At 46.2% G+C, this 16,986-nt stretch overlaps 1 protein-coding gene across 1 annotated transcript; it reads right to left on the bottom strand.

The window, feature by feature from the left end:
- Nucleotides 1-318: 318 nt before the first annotated feature.
- On the bottom strand, nucleotides 319-12,727 carry LOC137661883 (acyl-CoA (8-3)-desaturase-like). Its single transcript, XM_068397624.1, has 12 exons — nucleotides 12,410-12,727; nucleotides 9,852-9,962; nucleotides 8,660-8,857; nucleotides 7,762-7,863; nucleotides 7,463-7,591; nucleotides 5,721-5,781; nucleotides 5,520-5,596; nucleotides 4,662-4,759; nucleotides 3,966-4,062; nucleotides 3,294-3,373; nucleotides 2,761-2,886; nucleotides 319-1,990 (listed from the first exon to the last, which is right to left on the bottom strand). The coding sequence occupies exons 1-12, from the start codon at nucleotides 12,602-12,604 to the stop codon at nucleotides 1,939-1,941; spliced, it is 1,326 nt and encodes a 441-aa protein (XP_068253725.1). The 5' UTR covers nucleotides 12,605-12,727; the 3' UTR covers nucleotides 319-1,938.
- Between the last annotated feature and the right edge of the window lie 4,259 nt (nucleotides 12,728-16,986).

The following is a 16,986-nucleotide window of genomic DNA, read 5'->3' as shown; positions in this document are numbered from 1 at the left end:
ACCAGCATCCAGCAGAGAAGCTTAGGTTCAGTCCCCTCTTTTGTCAGAGACGATTGAAAACTTGTCCTGACAAAAGAAGAAGGGTACCTTCCTTGCCTGTTGATACCATTCTACTTGTATGTTTGTTTATACTTCACACAAGCTGATTCCCTTCCTCTGAAATACAAGTGCTGAGGTTTGTGACAGTTCTCTCTCTGCAGCTGTGGACAGGCATTTGTTCCATGTTTTAGAGAGTGCAGACTCTTGTGCAGACATATTTTACTATGATGACAGCAATAATTGGTAAGATAAGGAATTTTATTATTAGACTTTCCTCCATGAACAGTTCTAATAATAAAAGGGAAAGAAATGGAGCAGGAAAAAACAAGGCAAAAGAGTAACTAAGGCCCATTTCCTTTATGGTCTTTATCAGCAGGTATCAAAGATTTAATAATTATTTTATTATTTCCACTACAATTTTATTCTGTGCTTAACAACATTCTCGGCCAGGGAAGATACATTTCTTCCATTCCCTCACAAGCCATCCTCCTTTTGGATGTTAATCAGAAAAAGCACCATATGTTCCTCAAAATCAACCCACCACCTCTGGAGAATAAGCCACGGGTGATGGACTCATCTTCATCAGTGCTATGCCAGGTGCTACATCCTAGTTTGGCATCTGTAACATTGGTGTCGGAAATGAAAAGCCACCAGGAAATGCAGGAAGGCTAATTCACATTCCAGTAAATCACACAGTCCATGCCCTCTTGGAGCGTGTTTTGAAGGCACATCATCCCACGGAGAAAGACCAGCAATGTACTGGCTGATGTGTGCCCACAGGTGTGCAGCCCGCTGACTTCTGCCAATTGAAAAGCTAAATGCATTTAAACAGTACTCCAACCCCTAACACTTCTACGACTTCATTAAATTTGTCTGCAGCTCAGAGAGGAATACCTCCTGCTCCATGGGCCAGAAGTCATGAGTTCTCTCTGCTTAACAAATCACTCAGAAAAAGAGTGAAGCTTCAGGTGACCACAGACCGATTACCCTTTTGCTTCCTTAGTCACCCTTGTAGGGATCCTGAGCATGGACCATATTTCTGTCTCTTCTGACTTCCATAACAGGTTCAATAACACTCAGAAGTATGGCACTGTGGAAACCACTTGCAGAGACTCCATGGGAGGTTATCAACGGGCAAATAACCCAGAGGCCTTCAGCGTTTAAGAGATGTGGTGGGCAGCATTCCCACAGAATATGGCACGCTGAGCTCCCACATCTACGTGCCTGGGGAATAACCTGCACTTTCCTGTTTCTCTGCCTCCATTAGGGCTCTAATTAGATCTTTTTCCTCATGCTTATTCCTACAGAACTGCGTGCAACTTCTCCACCTCACCCGCACACATACAAATCAGGTTGGGCTCTCACGTGCTCTCCACTGCCCCTTGATTTGGGCACTTCTGTTGCCATTGTTAATCACACATAGCTATTTGAAAATACTGTCCCCACACAATTCATTATTGCTTCCACATTTTAATAACTCCCATGTTGAGTTCATACTGTCTCAACTCTCTTGCTACGCTCATGAGAGCCACCTCACAAAAGCCTATGTTAGATAAGAGACTCCCCTCCTATATACTCAGCAAATGAAGTATCAGCAGACAAAAAGGCATCTGTTCCCAGCCCCAAAGCTGCCTTCAGCTTGGTGGGACATAACCTCCTCCATTCAGCTTTTCCCCATAACTCAGCACCAGAGAAGAGGAATGAAAGAAGCACAAGAAGAATTAAGAACACATCTTTTAAAAAAAAAATCATATTAATCACATTCATCAACGGAATTAAGTGGCACCACCTCCCCACCTCTGGCTTAGCCAGCTCTCTCTCCTCTGTGCTCTGTTTTCATGGTGATCACCACAGGAGGCAAGAAGGGTGGGGAATTCCTCTGTAAGGATCCACTGCTTCTTATTTATGTAGATAGGCATCAAGCCAGAGCTCCCCTGAATCTTTCAAAGAGCTGCCAAGAGAGAAACACATTTCCTTAGAAACAAGGTAATGAAATACAGTGTCCAGGGAACAGAGCCTTGTGGGAAGAATTCCTGTCTAGAGATTGATAAAAGATCACTGAATCATGGAATAGTTTGGGTTGGAAGGGACCTTTAAAGGTCATCTAGTCCAACCCTCCTGCAATGAGCAGGGACATCTTCAACTAGCTCAGGTTGCTCAGAGATCTTCAGAGGCAAGGCAATGTAGACTACAGCTCCTTGGAAAGATAAAGAAGAGCCAAACGACTGGGGCTCCATCAGACAACGACTGGATGGCTAAAGCAAACAACTTAATTAGAATGAAAACAAAAGGGGCAAGCACAGCAGAAGAAAGCCACATGACTTTTCAACGGAGTAAGAAATATCTGAGGGGCAAGGAGGGGAAGAAAAAAGAAAGAATGAATGACAGTTCAAACTCATCTTTATGAAAACATCTCTTTCCCTGGAGCATGCTCGGAGACAGAGGCTTGACATTCTACTGACCTCTGGCTCTTCAGAGCTGAAGAAAAGGAGCTGTCTGTTAGGTTGTTCCTGCTGCCACCTTCTGTCTGCTGCTACTGAAACCAGCACCACGGCTGAACAGTTTTCCAATCCCTTTCATAGTCACCTGTACTATCTACAGCTCTTCACAGAACTTCTGTGATCCAAGCTGGCTGCCTCTCCCCTTCCCATGGCCCTCGCTTGTTCACTCCATAGTACTGGAGAACCCTCCACCTAGGGAATGCAGCAGGTTGATACATACTGCACGATGTCTGCAAAGGCGGTGAGCAACGGCTTGCACTGGTACTTAATACCATGTTTGGCACACAGGGACTTCACCAGAGGAGCCACCTTCCAGTAGTTGTGTCGAGGCATTGTAGGAAAAAGGCTGTGGGAAAAGAATATGGTGATTCAATGGCATTTGTCATCACCCCAGAGAATCCCTGCCCCTCTTCTGTGCCTAAGCCTGGGAATGCCTCAACCTCCCCTTGTGCCCGTAGCCATTAGTGCTTTGTAGTGGTCCCTCTCATGTCACTTCAGTCAGTATCTGTACTAACCAGGAGGCTGGTAGTTCTCACTCCTGTGCCATGTTACTCATATCTGAAGTGGTGCTGGTGCCTACTGGTGCTCCGAAAAGTTTGTGGAGTTCCCATTCCATCCCCGTATAAAGAGCACAAAATTTACCCACATGATCTTTTGTTCTTGTATTAGCTGGGACCTTGTAGGCTCTTCAGACCTAGTGTAACTAGTACTCCTTGAAATTCCCTGGCATCCCCAACCCATGCTTCAACTCACTGGTGCTCGATTTGGAAGTTCAGATGTCCACTAAACCAGTCATTGAACAAGGACTGATGAACATTACAGGTTGCCTGGAGCTGAGAGAAAAAGCAGTAACATTTAAGGGTTGTTTTAGGGAGGCCCCTTCTCTTACATGTGTCAAACACAACAGTAAACAGGTACAAGTTCCTTATCATCACATGCCTCCTGGCTGAACACAGCAACTCCAAGAGCTATCTCCAGTCAACACAGGATGGCCACGCTGTGATATACAATTGTTAGGGACATAATTTAGGAGAACAGACTTGACTTCCCCAGTAAGACAAGCCATAACAACCATGACCTTCACCTCTCTCACTTAAAAAGCTGTGATGGCTTCAGAACTAAAATAAGATAGAGCACACGAGAGATCTGCATCCTTCATGCACGGGAAGCTCTCTACCTGAAGAGCATTGCAGCATCTCTCATTATTTTCCTTGAGCCATCTGTGCTCAGCATTTGAAGCCTCCATCCCACTTCTGCACCTTCTTTCTTTGCGCTAATCACTCACTTCACACAGCGAGGACAAGCTGCTTATGTTTTCCCCCCCCAGTTCCCACCACTTCTGCAATCAGCTCTCTTGGGCATTATGTAGCCAGAACTATAACTTCTCACCTTCAAAGACACAGGTCTCTAAAAAGAAGGTCTTACCTGGGTAGAGAACCAGTCCACGTTCTTATCATAATCAATGTGCATCGGGATGTGATTCATTTGTGTAATCCAGACAAACCAGTTACTCTCTATAAACCTGTGCATACAAACACACACAAAACCATCAATGATCTCACACCTGTGCCGTAATAAGTCAGTACAAACCACCTGTACACATACAAGTTAGTCATTGCTTGACAAAATGAACACCAGGAACCCAAAACATCTGATCAGCAGATCAGACTTACCCATACCTTCTACCTTCTAATGACAGAATCACAGAATCACAGAATGTTAGGGATTGGAAGGGACCTCAAAAGATCATCTAGTCCAGTCCTCTGCTGGAGCAGGATTGCCTAGACCATATCACACAGGAACGCGTCCAGGCGGGTTTTGAATGTCTCCAGAGAATGAGACTCCACAACCTCTCTGGGCAGCCTGTTCCAGTGTTCGGTCACCCTCACCGTAAAGAAGTTTTTCCTCATATTTATGTGGAACCTCCTGTGTTCCAGCTTGCACCCATTGCCCCTTGTCCTGTCAATGACAAACGACAACCTCTGTCTTGCTGAAAGGCATAAGGGGACAGAAGAATAGGGAGCCGATGAGAACGATAACCAGGAGGCTGAAGAAAAGCTGATGCGAAGGATCAATAGAAACTGTGTGGAGAAAATGAAGGAATTATAAGTTGAATGATACCTGACTAACAGATGAAGCCCCAGGATACCCTTCACCCCCAGTAAGGGCAAGTAGGTGAGAAAGAATCGGATGTAGAAGGTCAGCATCCAGGCCAGGTCCTGTAGTACAGGGAACAGACAAAACTTCATTAAGAGGAAAAATTACTGGCTTCTGAATTTACTGTCCACTCTATGTGGCACTCCCTTTAAAACCTCCCATAATATCTTCTACTGATAGATTTTTCCTCCCCAGCCCCATCACAAAGCAATCTGACACACAGCCACTCCCCAGCCATTCCTGTACTCAGGAATTATCCTGGTCCTATGAGCCCAGTGCAGGGCAAACACTAGAGAGGACGTGCTCTAAAACATCATGTTTTCCTCTGGATCTAAAGAAAGCAGTGAGAAAATCAAAAACCTAGCCAATGAAATGAATGAAGAGCTCTGGTTTACCTCCATCTCATCCTTTTTTGTCCCTCTTCACATCTCTTGCAGTCTCTTATTTCCCTCATGCTCATATTCTCCTGACTGTCCCACCTCCCAGGCAAGAATAAAACAGCATAATGCCTTGTCTCTAACCCCAACATCTCAGAGAAGAGTCAGCTTTTTCTGCATTTTTTTCCAAAGTCTCTAGAAACCGGACTGAGCCAGAACATTGGAGAACATCTTTTGTCACCCAACTGTGAATGGACCTTTTACAGAGGAGAAGGGCTGTGTGGAAGATACCCTCTCTCCCCCAGCAAACGTTATTTCCCAGATCATATACCCACACCCCTTGCCACAGACACACACAGCTCAGAGTTCCTCCTAGTGATTTCTTGCACTGAATATATCTGTAAAAGATGGAGAAGTCACCACTGGCAAAGTGGAGCTGACTTACCACCCACTGTTTCCGCTGTACCACGAAGTAGAATATGTACCACTGGAAGTAAAGAGGCACCAGAGCTGGGGGACCAACTAGAGCGGAGAAATAGATTGCAGAGACATTAACTGTGCCCTTTTATCCCAGTGAGATGAACTGGAAAGGGAAGGGGTTGAGCAAATGCTGTCCGTACAACTGCAAAAGGGTAGGGTTACTCACTGATGAAGAAGTACTTGTGCTGGTGGTTATAAGGCATGAATTTCTTCTTTTGTACACCAAGCTGTTAAAATAAGCAAATTAATCAGGCTGTGAAGACAGCTAAAGACATCTGTGCATACAGTCCTACCGACGCTTTCAAAGAAGCACATGCTTAGATACCTCCTAACTTTTGAAAGAGATGTCCTCTCAAACCATGCCAGCATCCACCACGCCATTGGCTTCATCATCACCCTGGCACTTCAGTCTGTGACTGCTACGGTAAGTTTTCATCCCTGCCTTGGATGCACAAGAGGCTGGGCAGTCCCTTGCAGCACCAACAGCGAGGTGCACTGGAAGCTCCTTCCCTCCAGAGGGCACAGTTGCCCAGTAACACTTAAACCCAAAACCCCACGAGGCACCAGAACAGGCTGCCCACACAGAGCTTCGGGAAAAAAAGACAAACTTATGACACCGTTAACAAAGATGACCCTGTGTAGAACGCCCACCTACTTGCAATTAGTCTCCAGAGCAGAGAAATGAGCATCTAGACATTAATCTGTGTCCAAAGGAACAGGGGTGAACTGATTATCCTCCCTCTGAGACTGCTGATTTTTCAGTGTTCACTGTATAAACATAACAGATCACATCGCTGACTTCCTTGAGGAACTCCACTACATCCCTGTACGTGTCCACACCAATTCCAGACAGCAGCCCTCCCTTCATTTCAATGCAAAACAGAGCATTTAAGCCAGGTGACACTATGAATTTATGTAACTATTTTTTTTAAAGGACCAGCAAATTATAAAGCCATTCAATTAATTGCAGAGTTGCACCAGAAATAAAGTTGGGACTCCAGATGGGATCTGATCTGACACCCCTTGTCCAACTGAGGCCACTGAAATAGATTCTTTGATCAGTGATTGTAAAACATCCAAATAGTCCTTGTTTGTCATCTGCTGCTTCTTCTGACCCTGTCTCAGAAAGGGTCACTAGCCATTGGAAGGGGCTGCCCAGGGAGGTGGTGGAGTCACCATCTCTGGAGGGGTTTAAGCAAAGCCTGGACATGGCACTTAGTGCCCTGGTCTAGTTGCCATGGTGGTGTCAGGGCAATGGTTGGACTCGATGATCCCAGAGGGCTCTTCCAACCTGGTTGATTCTGTGATTCTTTTCCCAAAACACTGTAATTAGTCAAAGCTGATCTTGCTAAGGAGAACTTGCAATCTTATCTTCATACAACTGCGAGTCTCTCATCAGAGAAACATGAACTTGCAACAAATATCTCATTCTTATTTTAAAGCGTAGCAAAAATAACTTCTGTTGAAATTTTAAGAAAAATCTCACAAGTATTGAAGTATTACTAAGGAATATTAGGGACTAGTGGAAGGCAAAGTAGCACTATTAAACCAGCAGGTCAACTCAAACCATTTTCTGGATGTACTTCTCATATTATAGAAGCAGTTTTGATGTTTTTCTTTAAACCTTCAGAATAAATTTGGAAAATTTCAACCCGCAGCAAGATTGTATTAGGGCAAAAACCATAAAAAAACGGTTGCAAAGTTAAGTATATGGAAGCTACTGATGTGTCAGGATCTTTTTTCTTCTTGTTTTTCAAAGGCCATTAATGCCAAGCTGCACCTTCTCTAAATTCCTGAATTACGGAGACAGCTCATTGACCAAACCAACCGGTCACTGGTCTCCAAGCTCTGCAGCTTTCCAAATTTGACTCCTAATGCTGTAATCTCCCAGCCTTCATCAGGTCTCACCTCTACAGAGAGTGTTTTTCCCAAAGCGAAAAATAAGGGGTGCATGTTAACGTCAGGGTCCTTTCGGAAGCAGTTGGGTTTAGCGTGGTGTTGGAAGTGGAGGTGATTCCACCAGCTGGCTGGTGCTCCCTGCAGGAAGGGATGAGAAGAGAGTGTCGTAAAGAAGTTGTATCTTCAGCCCTTAGTCCTCCCTCCCCAGTAGTTCCTTGCATTTGCTTTCTTCTTATACCGAGATGGGTTTTGACTGCAGAGCATCCCAGGCAAGGCTCTAGCAGCCCCTCTCAGCACTGAATGCCCACCTTCAGATGGCCGATCACGAACTTGTGCACCCAGTGGTTCCATCTGGACTTGCTAAAGACTGAAAGGTGTCCAAAATCATGCTGGAGCCAGCCAGCCTGGGCCTGGAATTCAAAAAAACAAAACAAAACAAAACAGTGCTGCTGGGGAAAAAGAAGAATCAGGAGCCTCTGCATCAGAAAAGGGCTTTCCTTCTCCCACTCCCACGCTCCTCACAACAAACCCCTGGATAGCAAGAGCACTTCCACTGCTAAGACCCAGTCCAAACACTTATCTTTTGCTACATACCACTGCAGTCCAGACTTTGCCTAATGACTTTTAGTGCCTGATAGTTGTTTTCATGAGAAAGAAAAAAATCACGGAGGGAAAAAAGCCATGGGCCTCAGAAACACCATTTATTCTCTTACAAAACTGCACTGAAATCAGCAACAAAGTCTCCTTTAAGGAGCAGCTTGCTGCTGCCTCCTCCGAGTACTTGTAATTCCAAGGGGATCAGCTGGCCACAGGAGGAATAGCTGGGGCTTTGAGAGCTGCTCTGCCCTCTCCTCTAACTCGCTGCAAGTTCCCATGGGAACACGGTGGCTTGGCCCCTGCACAGAGCCTTGGAGTTCTGGCACAAGGGACCTCAGAAGCGTAGCATGGCTTTCATTGTAGGAAGAAGGCTGGGAATAAGGAGGGCTTTGACAAACTATGGGAAGGATAAAGCAGGGCAAAGCCTGCTCTACCAAAGCAGCATGTCGTGGCACTGGAATTTTGCCCCTTCGGTGGAACGTAGGGAGAAGGAGAATTTCAGGAAGTCCATGAAGATAAGATTTCTCCTGTGCTTATGGCAATGAGCACCTAAGTCTCAAAGGGCTGGCTTTTGGTGTTTCTGGGGCTTCTTTTTACCTAGCTGCTTACCTGGACAATGCCTAGAAGCACTGCAGAGAAGAGGAAAGGCACTGTGGATGCTCCAAAATACCAGATGGTGAGCCAAGCTGCAACATCCAACACCAAGATGTGACAGAGACACAGGATGAAAAAGGTGAGGCTGGGGTTGAAAAGCCCCATCTTCTCAACGGTTGCACGCAGTTCACGGAAATCTTCTACCAGTTTTTTCTGTGGGGAGACCCAAGGGTATCTGCTGGTCTGAAAATGCCTCAGGAACTCAAAGAGGAGCTCAAGGAGCTACTGTGGCAACAGGGAAAAGCTGAGGGTCACCTGGAGACACATCTTCACTAAGACTACTACTACAGACCTGTTGGAGAGCAGCGTAGGGGAAAGGGACCTGGGGGTCCTAGTGGACAGCAGGATGACCATGAGCCAGCAATGTGCCCTGGTGGCCAAGAAGGCCAATGGCATCCTGGGGTGTATTAGAAGGGGTGTGGTTAGCAGGTCAAGAGAGGTTCTCCTCCCCCTCTACTCTGCCCTGGTGAGGCCGCATCTGGAATATTGTGTCCAGTTCTGGGCCCCTCAGTTCAAGAAGGACAGGGAACTGCTAGAGAGAGTCCAGCGCAGAGCCACGAGGATGATGAAGGGGGTGGAACATCTCCCTTATGAGGAGAGGCTGAGAGAGCTGGGTCTCTTTAGCTTAGAGAAGAGGAGACTGAGGGGTGACCTCATTAATGTTTATAAATATGTAAAGGGCAAGTGTCATGAGGATGGAGCCAGGCTCTTCTCAGTGACATCCCTTGACAGGACAAGGGCCAACGGGCGCAAGCTGGAACACAGGAGGTTCCACGTAAATATGACGAAAAACTTCTTTACGGTGAGGGTGACCAAACACTGGAACAGGCTGCCCAGAGAGGTTGTGGAGTCTCCTTCTCTGGAGACATTCAAAACCCGCCTGGACGCGTTCCTGTGTGATATGGTCTAGGCAATCCTGCCCCGGCAGGGGGATTGGACTAGATGATCTTTCGAGGTCCCTTCCAATCCCTGACATCTGTGATTCTGTGATTCTGTAATGACATGAAGTGAAGTGAAGGGGAAGCTTCAGACCAACACAGTGATTCCAGGAGATATTATCATTTTATGTAGAGGGAATTCTGGCTGCCAGCAAGAGAAGTTAAATAGCACAATTTCAACACCAACACCGAGTTTTTAAGATACTTACATTCTTGCTGGGCTCAAAGCTGGGTTGATCTGGTGCCAGCTCCCCAATCAAGAGTGGGCTCATGTACTTTCTTACTAGTGTCTTGTCAAGATGAAATGCTATGAAAGGATCCTGAAATACAGATATAGGAACGGGATGAAGAAAAACGATCGTTCAGGTGGCAGCAAAAGAAATATATTTCATGATATCCTGGACTCAGCAGAAAGCAACCCAACTAATGGAGCTGGCTGAACTGGATTTTACTGCCACAAACCCTACTGCTTTCTTCACACCATAAATGATCATTTGAAGCTGAACTCTCTGTATCATTTTCTATCTGGATCCTGTTAAGTGCAGGTCACTGAGAAATATGGGCTCACTCCACTCTTACCTCTGAATCTGAAAATTTTATATCCTGTTGAACCTCAAGATACATCATCTGAACCACATACTCATCTGTCTCTATTTTGTCTTTACCTTCCATCTTTTTTTAACTCAGGCCCCATATCCTGAAATGAAAGTCTGACAAGGGAGAAGGGCTACATGTTAGCACAAAAACTGAACCAGCTGGCTGAACTGGGGAAAAAAAATGGGACAGGCAGGACACAGACAGGTGATGGCAGCTTCTGGTGACCCAGACGACTCTCTCAAAAGCCCCACGTTGTTCCAAACGTGCTTCTTTGGCAATCCCCCATGCCCACCCTGCTACATCTTCCTAGAATAGTTTTGTTTTCTTGCTACCTGCCTCCTGTTCCCCATCTGCTTCCCCTCCATATTTCTGAAGAGTCCCACGAAAAGGCCTTTTTTTTCCCTCCATACCATTCAAAAGATGCCTGTTAGGGAAATCAATTACTTTTATCATTAAATGTAATGTCAATCTCCATGGCAACCAGGCAGCCAGGTGAAAAAAACCTCACTAGTGATTGTTATCACTATAGATTCTATCACTGCATTTAGACCACAAAGTCCCTGAGCACACATGGCACCACTATAATTACTAGCTCGTGATTGCATGCTTTTAAAATAAATTATCCTTTTAAAAGATCTCTAGTCAAGAAAGGGGTTAAAAAAACAGCTGATGTTGCCAGCTCTGGATCAGCCCTGTTGTACTTCAGATGTAGCATCCTCTCTGCTCAGGCTGATGTGAATAAAGGAGAGGAAGAGGAGAGGGGAAATGTACATTTGCATTTTCTCATTGGAATAGGGGAAAAAAAATGGGGAGAAGTATGTGGGCAGACCAGAGGAGGATGGTACCACACGTTTAGACCAATCCTTCCCATGGAGGCTGTAAAAATCCGGCAGTGCAATCCTTAAGGGACCACTGATTGCACCTTCTAGAAATCAGAACACTCCAGTGGCATCCAGCAAACTAAAAGTGTTCTTTCTTTACTTTCCAGTTTTTCTGGGTTTCAGGAGCCTGATTCTTTACATTTCCAGGACAAAACTATTAGAAAAATTGGAATTTACTTGGCTCGGGTTCCTGAGCGGTCAGCAGTTTAATTGCACCCAGCAGTGAGACAGATGATAACGCCTAAAGAATGCAGTTGGCTGCAATGTGACCGTCCCACTGTGTTCAGCCCTGTGCTGGCCACAGTGACCAACCCAGTTCTCATCACACAATGCCAACGGGGCTTCGAAAATGCACGTGTGCATCCTGACCTCATGGAGAATGTGCAAATTCACGTTATTTTGGGCTTTAAATTATATATATGCATACGATGCACTAGGTCTCAAGTGTCATCCTTTCTGCTCAGGGACTCTTGAGTACTGAGGTACCACTCTTGAGGTAGTTTTGACATCCCACACCTGCCCTTGGGTCTAAATACTTACATTTGGAGAAATGCATTTTCTTTTGTGAAGACATAAGCAGACAAAGGAAGGAAATAACACCAACAGAATTCCCCCACACCCTGCTGCCAAGTCAAACAACGTTTACCCTGCTTTGCAACCGTCACTGGCATTCAGACATGAATGATTTTTTTTTTTTTTAAAGACTGAAATACGACTTTCAGGAATATTTTGCACTAGTGCCACCTCTTGGAAACATCGTGCTGGGTTTTTAAAGTTAGAGGAGGCTGAATGCATTCGCATTCTTGCAAAAAACAAGCCTGTGCACACACCTGTGTCCCTACCGGTACCTCGGGTGGTTCTGTTCGGATCTGGCCTGGGACTAAACGTGTGTAAAACAAGAGTGTTCTTAATTACTGTATGTGTGCAAAAATGATGGGTTTTTTTCCCCCTAGATTTATGCCCGGCCGCGGACACCCTCTTTGCGCACGTTTTAGCTATTTCTTCAGAAATGTTACCGTGTAAAAACAGCCACCCAGGACAACAACCGCTCAGCACACCCGGGCTAACACCGTGCGTGTGTGACAACGCCGAGTACCCGTCCCCCCCCACCGCCCCCGCCGGGTTTGTCCCCGGGGACCCCCCCCTCCACGCAGGCCACCCCTCCTCGCCCTCCCTGCAACAGTGTGTGTGGGGGAACACCACACTTCTGCCCCTGCCCCCAGCATCCCTCCTCTGGCCGCCCTGCAAGAGCCGGGGAGGGACGCCCTGCCGCCGCCGCCGCCCCTCACCGTGGCGTCCTGCCCGGCGTAGTGGCTGATGACCCGGGAGCCTCCCGGGTGCCTCCGGCAGAAGCGGCTGATGTCGTACACCTTCCTCTCGATCACCAGCCAGCGCTCCTGCGGCGCCGGCCCCCGCCCGCTCCGCTGCCCGATCTCCTCCCAGGTGAAGCGCCGCAGAGCCCGGCCGGGCTCGGGGTCCTCCATGGTTGGGCTGGGTGGGCTGGGCTGGGCTCGGCTCGGCTCGGCTCGGCTCGGCTCGGCTCCGCTCAGCCCCGCGCCGGCCGGGCCCTCCCCGCCAGCACCGCCCGTCTCCCCCCGTCCGCGCTCCTTCCCAACCTCCTCTTGAACACCGGCCCGCTAGCCCGCCTCCCATTGGCTCTCCGCTCCCTCAAGCCCCGCCTTCCCTCATTCCCGCACGCCCATTGGGTCCCGCTGGCCTTGCTCCCGCCCCCCGAGGGGGACGCGCGGTGGCCGGCCGGAGAGCGCCGCTGAGCGGCTGCGCGGTGCCAGCGGGGCCCCGGGGCAGCCCCGGGGCAGCCCCGCCGTGCTCCGAGGCTGCAAGGCCCGGAGATACAGTGAGCGGAGCTGCAGGCGGGGGGGTTGGTGGTGGAAAGAGGAGAGAGCTTCGGGCCCCCGCAACAGGCAGCTGCCTGGCATCTTCAGCTGTGGCATGGGCTATAATACACCGTAATACACCATAATATACCATAATACACCGTAATACACCACAATACACCGTAATACACCATAATATACCATAATACACCACAATACACCGTAATACAGCCGTAGGCACAGGACAAAATAATTTTGAACATATCTGAGGGCACCCAATAGACCTCATCATCTTGGCAAGCTCAAAAAAGTAGCCACTTACAAGATGCGTTCCTAAGAGTGTCGACACTCATGCCAGGGCTATTTAAATGAATTACAGAATCATGGAATCGTTTTGGTTGGAAAAGACCTTTAAGATCATCGAGTCCAACCGTTAACCCAGCACTGCCAAGGCCACCACTAACCCATGTCCCTCAGCACCACATCTACTCGTCTTTTAAATCCTTCCAGGGATGGGGACTCCACCACTGCCCTGGGCAGCCTGTTCCAACACTTGACAGCCCTTTCGGTGAAGAAATTTTTCCTGATATCCAATCTAAACCTCCCCTGGTGCAACTTGAGGCTGTTTCCTCTCATCCTAAACGCCTTCACTTCCGACCAGGGAAATGGGATCAATGCACCCTTATATCAATTTTCTGATTGTATCAAACTGGGGGGAGCAGTTGATAGGCCGGAGGGCAAGAAAGACACGCAGGCTGACAAGAACATCAAGTAGTTTCACATAAGCAAATGCCAAGTCCTGCACTGAGGAGGTAAGAAACGTGGGAAAGGGATCAAGAATATCAAGTGGCTGGTCCTAGATGACTTGCTAGTTGGAAAGGACAGAGGCTTGGTGGTCAATGTTATATGCCAGGTGAAGACACAGCCTGGAAAATTATATAATGAACCAGATACAGGCTTTGGGGAAAGCAGAAAAGGCCAAAGACCTGAGCCATCAACAGAGGAACCATGTGTAGGCTTTGCAGTGCAATTCACACCCAAGTTGCTTCTTTTTAGACCACTTTTGCAACCTTTTTCTCCTCACTTCTGGGCAGAGGATGCCTCACCTTCCTTGCCTTTAGTTTTGTTTTCCCTCTCCAGCAAATATTTCCTGCTCTTCCCTCTGTCCTGTCTCTCCCTTTCAGCTGCCACAGCCTCTTCTGTTCCTATGGCTACGCGTGGCTGCTGCTGCCTGGAGATGCAGCCGGAGGGAGGAGAGGTGTCATGGCAGGTATATCACAGAATATGCCTGCTTGGTGGTGGTCTGCAGATGATTCCTCACACAACAGACTACTGCATAATGCTAGAAGAGTGAATGATGCTGAACTAGACAGATCCATCTGTGTGGGACTTCATACATAGACATCACAAATGTACATTAAAATGCTTCTCTCCACATTCAGCTCCCTTCTTGCTTTCCCTAGTAGCAAGTCTTCTCTCTGAACTCTCATTACCAATTCCGAATTTCTTTGTTTTCATTCACACCTTCCAATCTGACCTAGTTACAGCAATTCCAGTTGAATGTAACCATAGAAACAAAGACCCACCAGACTGCATCCCTTCTTGTTCTGAACATCACCTGATTGCTACATCACATCTTTCTAGCTTGGAATTCCATGCCTGTAAAACACTGGATCGAACATCTTTTAGTTCCCTCCCTTTAGCAATGCCACAGCTAATGCATGGAGTAAAGCATCCCTGCTTCTACACATTTGCACTGTCATCCATGAAAGAAAAGGTTCCCTCCTGATCTCAGCAAAAATTAAGTTGCTCTGTATGTTGACTGCTGACCATCTCACAAACAACCATAAGACATTAATAAATGTTTAGCGTCTTTTAAAATTTAACCATTATATTCAGAAACATATTTCAATTTCTTTTTTTTCTGATTATCTATTGTACAAAAGAGTGATTGTCCTAAATTTAGTTGATATTTTCAGTTTGACTTTTCATCATGAATACAAGGGTCAGTTTTCTTTTTCCTATATACCACATTTAAAAAAAAAGTCTGTCTTCCGACACAAGTAAAACCTTTGGAAACTTGTTTTAAGGGATCTTAATAGCCAAAAAGCACCACTGAGCTTGATAAACCGCAGTCTTGTTCCTCTCATATGCCTCCTCTGATTTCAGCAGGACCAGAAGCTATAAGAGATGTTTAATACCTTATTAACAGATTTCCCCAGACAAATTATACATCAGTCCTTGGAATTACCTACAAAGCTGCTTCTGACATGAAATTTGTGGCTCTGTTTCTTTTCCCCTCAGTAGATGATTCAGCCCAAGACAAAACATCCTGGAGGCTACTGGAATCGTCCAGTTCCAAGCAGTGAAGCTTTCCGTGTCCTCCTACAAGCTGCCAGTTGTCAACAGTGGTTGGTTCTCCTGCACTTGCCATACCCAGGATCTCAGTGGGTCTCGCAGAGGCAAGAACGAGATCTTTGTAATGAAGATTGCAAGGGAAAACCAGCTGCCATTCTACACTCACAGCATCCTGCGTCCAGCTGTGACTGCTGCGTTAACAGAGAATCAATCTTTGCTGGAAGACAATTAACCAGGTAAAACCAGACCTGGCCTCTCTGCTCTTCCAACAGTGTTTCTTCTTCTCAGTGTTCTGACTCCTTGTTTGACCTCCCCTCCTCCCACCTCCATTTCTCCTTCCTGTCACAATCCAGCTGTGACCCAGCTTCCTAGGCTATCAGGGTAAGAGGTGCTCTTTGATTCCTCTGATCCAGCTGCAATTCATTCTTAGCATCCTAGATGATTTGGGATCACCAAAAGTCAGAGAAAATATATTAAAACTCCTTATATTACTACCGTGATTTGGCTGTAACATACTTTAAAATACCAAAGTGACCTGGGTGATGAGGGATCACTAAGTACCTGGGCATCTGGTGACCAAACCAGTTCCTTTATTCTTGTCAGCTTGTTGCATTATTGGGAATGAGCTGTAATAGTTGAATAATTTGGCCTAAGTGAGTTAGTAGTGTACCTGGAACTATTTGTTTGGATTGCTGACACTTTATATTGACAATAAATTCTTAGTTTTGCAGATAAACAGTGTTTCTTCAGCCCATATTAACTACATGGATTATTTGCTCTAGTACTCTGCCCTAACAACTGATTGTTAAAATTTAGATGCAAAATTATACATGACAGAGGGAAAGAATGAATATATTCTAGTGTGGGCTGCTCAGGAAGATTGAGATTTGTGAGGAGTTTACATCTTGCCAGAAAAAGCAACCAGGAATCACTCTACATAAGGGATGGGGTTGCTGAGATAAAAATAGGTGGGTTTTTTTTTGTCCTCCAGAAGATATAAATTAAGATTAGTAACTGAGGGAGTAAGGCAGTACTTCTTTATAGAGTTTTTTCACATTTGAAAGCAAAACCTGAGTAAAGAGAAAAAGAAAGAGTCTGATGATAACAGAAGAACATCAGTAGGATGGACTTTTCATCACAAATTATTACGAATGAGATTATACTGACAAGGCAGCATTAAGAACAGAACATTTCTCTCCTCCTTGTCCTGATGAGTACTTGCAATGCCTGCTGCTTTCTATACTAAACAAGTGTCATTATGTACTCTGCTTCCTTGGCATCCAGACCAGTTTGTGCCCTGACCCCGATAATCCCACACGGCCAATCCAAGATCCACTGCGGAATGTGAAATTCATGCCAGCGATGGCAATACAATGGGAATTTCTGTTTGTTGGTTGGTTGGTTGCCTTGAAAAGTTAGGCAGCTCTCAGCCACTCTCCCATGACTGGAAAAAGTGTTGCCAGCTCCCTTCAAAATGCTGAAATATGTCAGAGGAAAATATCGAACACATCTTTGATAGCATTTTGTCTTCATTTTAAATAGCATTAAAATACATCAACTTAATTAACCAACTCTAGTAGCACATGATCATGAGCTACGGAGCAGAGCAGACGAAGAAAACGACAGTACTATACATAAGAACTGAAAAAATGTATATTGAAAACTATGATTTT

Source organism: Nyctibius grandis, chromosome 4, assembly GCF_013368605.1.
Source record: "Nyctibius grandis isolate bNycGra1 chromosome 4, bNycGra1.pri, whole genome shotgun sequence".
Lineage (NCBI taxonomy): Eukaryota > Metazoa > Chordata > Aves > Nyctibiiformes > Nyctibiidae > Nyctibius > Nyctibius grandis.
This window is presented reverse-complemented; position numbering and strand designations above follow the sequence as displayed.

What these genes read in the sequence shown, in the direction of transcription:
- LOC137661883 (XM_068397624.1), bottom strand. Translation starts at nt 12,604, where the DNA reads ATGGAGGACCCCGAGCCCGGCCGGGCTCTGCGGCGCTTCACCTGGGAG. An exon ending in TGCTTCTAGGCATTGTCCAG is followed by an intron (nt 7,864 to 8,659) that starts GTAAGCAGCTAG and finishes TTTGAATTCCAG; the next exon opens with GCCCAGGCTGGCTGGCTCCA. An exon ending in GGGCTTCATCTGTTAGTCAG is followed by an intron (nt 4,063 to 4,661) that starts GTATCATTCAAC and finishes TTGTATGCACAG; the next exon opens with GTTTATAGAGAGTAACTGGT.